This window comes from Rhincodon typus, unplaced genomic scaffold, assembly GCF_021869965.1.
Source record: "Rhincodon typus isolate 14 unplaced genomic scaffold, sRhiTyp1.1 hic_rhity00008840, whole genome shotgun sequence".
NCBI classification, from domain to species: Eukaryota; Metazoa; Chordata; class Chondrichthyes; order Orectolobiformes; family Rhincodontidae; genus Rhincodon; species Rhincodon typus.
Genome location: NW_025974478.1, coordinates 1 through 5109, shown reverse-complemented (window position 1 = coordinate 5109; position 5109 = coordinate 1). Strand labels below are relative to the sequence as shown.

Below are 5109 nucleotides of genomic sequence, written 5' to 3'. Positions count from 1 at the left end.
ACTGGAGGAGTGAAGAGTCATGTTATCTATGAATTCTGCCTAAGTCGTCATGTGGCTTGGGTACCTCAGAGACTGAAATGCACTGCCAAGGTTAACCTTTTGGACAAAGGCAGAAGCAAAACATTCTTCTTATTGCAAAGTTCGCCTCAAAAAGACTTTGCTAAGAGAGAGAGCATGAAATAGAACAGCACTTGTTACTGTCTGCAGACAAAAAAAAAAAAAAGTTCTCGCTGTTAGTTACCAGACTAAATCATGGAAACAGCTTGACCGGGGTCAAAGAACAAACCCGCAGTAATAATTAATAGGACACTGGAAGATTTACCCTTGTGAGGCTACGAGGAGAAATCACCCTTAGGCCTTAATGGTGAAAGTTGGTTTGGAAATTCTCAAGAGAACAAAAAAAAAAAAAAAAGAGGATTTGGGACAGTTGCTCAATGTTACATCTCAGCGAAATGGGAACACATTGAAAGTTGGGAATAACTTTGAACTGTTTACTGAAAAGACTGCATTTTGCAGAAAGCATGCTGTAACTATGTGGGTTGGAATTATTGGCCATATTAAAAAAAGGAATAAGAGAGTTTTCTTTTCAGTAGTTTAGAACATCAATTACCAACTTAGTAGTCAACATCAATTTTTGTTTGGTTTGATAACAAGGGTCAATAATAAGATTTATATAGCAATTCATTTATCTATTGTGAAATGTCACCAAGGTGCTTCTCAACACGTTGGAAAACAAAACTTGACCGCATGCTACGTAAGGACATATTAGGAGAGGTGATCAAAACTTGGTTAAGAGAGGTAGGATTTAATTAACACCTTTCTAATTATTACTCTGGATTTACAACTATGACTGTAAATCTTCCACAAGTGAAAGATCATGGCACTGAATTTACATCAATGCACTGAGTGCATACAACAGCACCATAGGCATTGAGTTCGAGAACAACAACATATTTCTATAGTTGGCACATGCAAAAAGAAAGCAACTGTGGAGACTGTCTTAATTCTTTCAGGTCATCGTATCTAACAATGAATAAGTGCTTCTTCAATGAGCTGCAAATTGTCATCCAACAGCAAGAACCAACAAATTTAGACATATTCAGAAATAAAAAGAAACTAAAATCAGATGTTAGAAAAATAATCAATCATTCACATTGGGAATAGTTACAACCTACAAATCTCTGCCATAAATTAAACTAGAAGGGGACATGTTGGTTGAAAACAGACTTGGTCAGGACGGTGACGTTACATTAGAGTAGCATCAATGCCGACTTAAAGATATAATGGCCTGTTTCTGTGTTCAACGTGCCATCACTCTATGAAACAATGGTCTCCGCATGTTTTAGTCTTTGCTGAAATAGATTTACTTCCCTGTGACTTAAAAGGCTGAAGCTCTTAAGTGTTCCATAATTGAGAAGTTTTTAAAAAAAACCCCAGTTTTTGCATTTAGAATTCAAATTTAATCTTCCTATGCTGAACTCTGATCAGCTGAACAGCAAAGACTTTCTCATCAAGTTCAATTGTTCTTACATAGCGGTGTTTTGATTAAAACAAATACCAATACTGCCACAAGTGCTTTTACTAGTGGAATACAACAGGACACAAAAATACAGGACAGGTGAAATTGAAATTGGCAGCTCACATCTACTGGAGAATATTGATCTTCATGCTGTATATTCATTAATGTAGCAAGTTCATGATGAGTCCCACAAACAATGTTTATGCAGCATTAGTGTTAAAGCAATTAATAAAAGTGTATGGCTGTGCAGGGAATGTCTGCAATCATTGATTTATCTGTAAACGCTCCTAGAGTTTACACAAATGAATTAGTGCTTTCTGGATTGACACGAATGATTCGAGATCCATTGCGGAGCTCCTGGAGCTGCTTGGCTGGTGTTCCAACTCCTTCCTCAAACCGTCTCTCCACCACAGGGAGCACAGTCTCATACAGGAATGAAACATTCTCACGAATGAAGACTTTCTTTTCTGGGTCCTGCTCACAGCGCAGGCTGTAGTCAACATGTTGCACTGCCACCAGGATGATCTCACGCAGGCTTTCCAAAAGGACCATGTGCAGCTCAGGGAAGTATAGCTTCAGCCCTTCCTCCAAGAAGGCCATCAGCTGCTTTGTGAAGGCCACAATGGTGTAGCTGAGATTGACCCAGCAGTCGTCTCCGGTGTACTGATCAAAATTGGTGATGCCACTGGCTTTCATCTCCTCCTTCAATTTTGCCAAGGCCTCAGGTGTCATCAAGTTCATTCTTCGCCACATCTCTTCTGAATTTCTGTGCTTGGTGGCCTCCATGATGATGCCCTTGTAGCTGTGGAGGGCTGCCTTAATATCTTTGACAAGCAGTGCCTGAAGAGTAAAGGTGAGGTCCAGGCCGATCTCGCTGAGCTTGCTACAGTGTTCTTTGGCCACCTCCACGCACTCGGCTGTGGTGGACAGGCTCTCCTTGCTGTCAAATACCTGCTTGCTGAAGGCATCCACAAACAGCCGGGTGGCTGAGCGTGACCACACCACAAAGGCAGAGTAACAGCCACTGTCACCAGCAAAGTCCATCTCAAATTCCTTGGCCGTGTCCAGCAGGCCAGTGAAGAAGATGTTGCAAAGTTTGTGGATGTACAGCAGGGTAGCTCCCTCGATGCGCAGCTGCCTGATTGCTGTCTGCACAGCAGCTGCCCGGTTCTTCAGGAAGAGTTCGCAGGCTTTAGTGGACTGACCCAGCCGGATCAGCTGAGAAACAGCACGGCGGGTTGCCCGTGGACCACCTCGGAGCGAGCGGCCAGGGGATAGCTCATACATCAGCACATCAGTCAGACGGCGGACCCGCTGATCCACACGACTCCTCAGCTGGCGCACCCCAGGCTGGCTGGTTGCTCCACTCAGGTACTCGGTCAATTTGTCCAGCAAGTCGACAGCCCCTTCAAAGTCCCGCTGAGCAATGCAGACGTCCAGGTCCTCAGGCAGCTCTTGAATCCATTCCAGGCTCAGGTCCACCAACTCCATGGCTGGATCAGACTCATCCTCAAATGTGTTAGTTTTCGGCGACAGAGGCCTCTGTTGCTTCTCTTCCTCGGCCACCAGCAGCCGGGCCTTGGCTTCCTCTTTCTCCACCTCCAAGCGCTCAGTCAGGGCCTTGTTCTTCTTGGTTTGGTCCAGGATCTCCAGCCACTCCTTCTTGACCTTGGCGTTCTCGGCCTGGAAGACCCGCGTGTCGGGGAACATGAGGATCTTGAACATGTCCCGCATGGGCCCGTTGTCCTTGACATTGACCACGGCGAAGCTATCCAGTGGATACAGGGCGTCGTAGCGGTAGCGAACAGCCCCGCGGCGGCTGGGCAGCCAGGCGGCCACCAGCAGGCAGTCGTTCATCAGGAAGGCGTGTACCCTCTGGATCTGAGCTGCGCTCTCGGCATCGCACTCGAGCAGGTCACCGTTGTAGACCAGGTAGCGGCCCGGGGTTTGCAGGATGTCCTGGCAGCCCTCCACCTTCTCCAGCAGGGTGGTGAGGGTGCGCTGCTTGTGCTCCTCGGCCTCCCGGGGCAGGATAAGGAAGGCTTCGGAGGAGGTGGTTGTGGTGGAGGAGCCGAGGGAGGACGATGAGGTCCCACCACCCGTGCCCATGGAGGTTTGCAGCTGGCGGGATCCCTGTTGCTGCTGCTGCTGTTCCTTGTCGGCGGTTAGCAGCATCTGGGTCAGGCCATCCATGATTCCCTTCTGCTCGGTGAGGATGTGACTGAGCTGGTACATCTCACTCTCCAGGTAGGAGATCTCCCGGGCCGTCTCGATAAACTGCCGGTAGTTCTTGTACACATTCTTCTTCAGGTTCTGTGCCGTTTCATCGGCCAGGCTCTGGATCTTGTGTCGGTGCTCCTGCAGGTCGCGGTCACCATCTGACTGCTGCGACAGCTGCTTAACGTACTGGGCCGGCTCGAAGCGGGGGGCTTCCAGCTGACGCCGGAGCCTAGAGGCCACGTCCGCCGCCATCTTACCGCCGCCGGTGGGAGGTTGATTTAGCCCCCCAGCAGTCTACCACCCTCGGAGTTTTCACAACTGCTCCAATCCGGCCTCTGCTCTATCAGCTCACCCCTCCAACCGACTACCAAGGCCCAGACTCCGCCGCTCTTCTACGGTCTCCAATTGGCTAGCCGTTAGCAATGACCCGCAGTCCCATTGGTCACACTGCACCAATACTGACTTCTGATTGGTGCGCCGCGAACAGTAATCCGCTCTCCCATTGGTCACACTGTAGCAGTTCGGACGTCCGATTGGCTGCCGTGCCCCCAGTGACCCGCTGGTCCATTCGTCGCTCTGACAACTGTCTAGATCATGATTGGCTGTCTGTCTTTAATTATGTGCTTGCCCGTTCAGGGAGGAGAGGTCACCGGAACTCTGATCTTCTTCTTCACAGATTACCAGACCTGCTGAGCTTTTTGTGCTTGGCCGTTGATTTGCTTTTCCAATGCTGACTTTGCATTGGTTAACATTGGTAGTCCCATTCTGATTTGTCATTGGATGGCCCGTGATATCATCCTGCGTTACCATTGGCTATTATGTTTTCGGCTCCATCATGTGATTCGCCCGGTAAAGGGAGAGGCTCTGCCTCCGTTTCTTTACGTCAGTTGGGCGGTGGCAGGGGGGAGGAGGTGGTGAAGATTATGGATGGTGATTTGTTGTTGGCACTTCAGCTGCAGGCCTCTTGGGACGAGGAGGACTGTAGTGATGCTAGCTCGAGTTCTGGTATGGTCCCGCAGCCACCGGCGCCTTTGTCTGTGGTGGACCCGGAGTGGGAGCTGATCGACCCGAATCCCGACCTGCACGGCCTATTCCTGCAGTTTAATGATTTGTATTTCTGGGGCCGGTTGGCTGGGGTGGAGGTTCGCTGGAGCCCGCGGATGACCCTGTGAGTTGTGGATAGGCCGCGACTTCATCGCGGATTTTTCAAACTGCAAAGGGAATTAGTGCTTCCCGCGACATCCCGCTCCCCTGTCCCCTTGTTGAAGCCGGTCAACAAAACTTAGCGTCAATATCCAATCCAGAAGATTACGGCACAAATAATAGCTGACTCAAAGATAGTAAGAACTGCAGATGCTGGAGTCGGAGAT

The 5109-nt window shown here is 49.0% G+C and overlaps 1 protein-coding gene across 1 annotated transcript; it reads right to left on the bottom strand.

Moving 5' to 3' along the window:
- Positions 1-1437: 1437 nt before the first annotated feature.
- Positions 1438-4402, bottom strand: exoc8 (exocyst complex component 8). Its single transcript, XM_020526942.2, has one exon. The coding sequence runs from the start codon at positions 3989-3991 to the stop codon at positions 1814-1816; it is 2178 nt and encodes a 725-aa protein (XP_020382531.1). The 5' UTR covers positions 3992-4402; the 3' UTR covers positions 1438-1813.
- Positions 4403-5109: the final 707 nt, after the last annotated feature.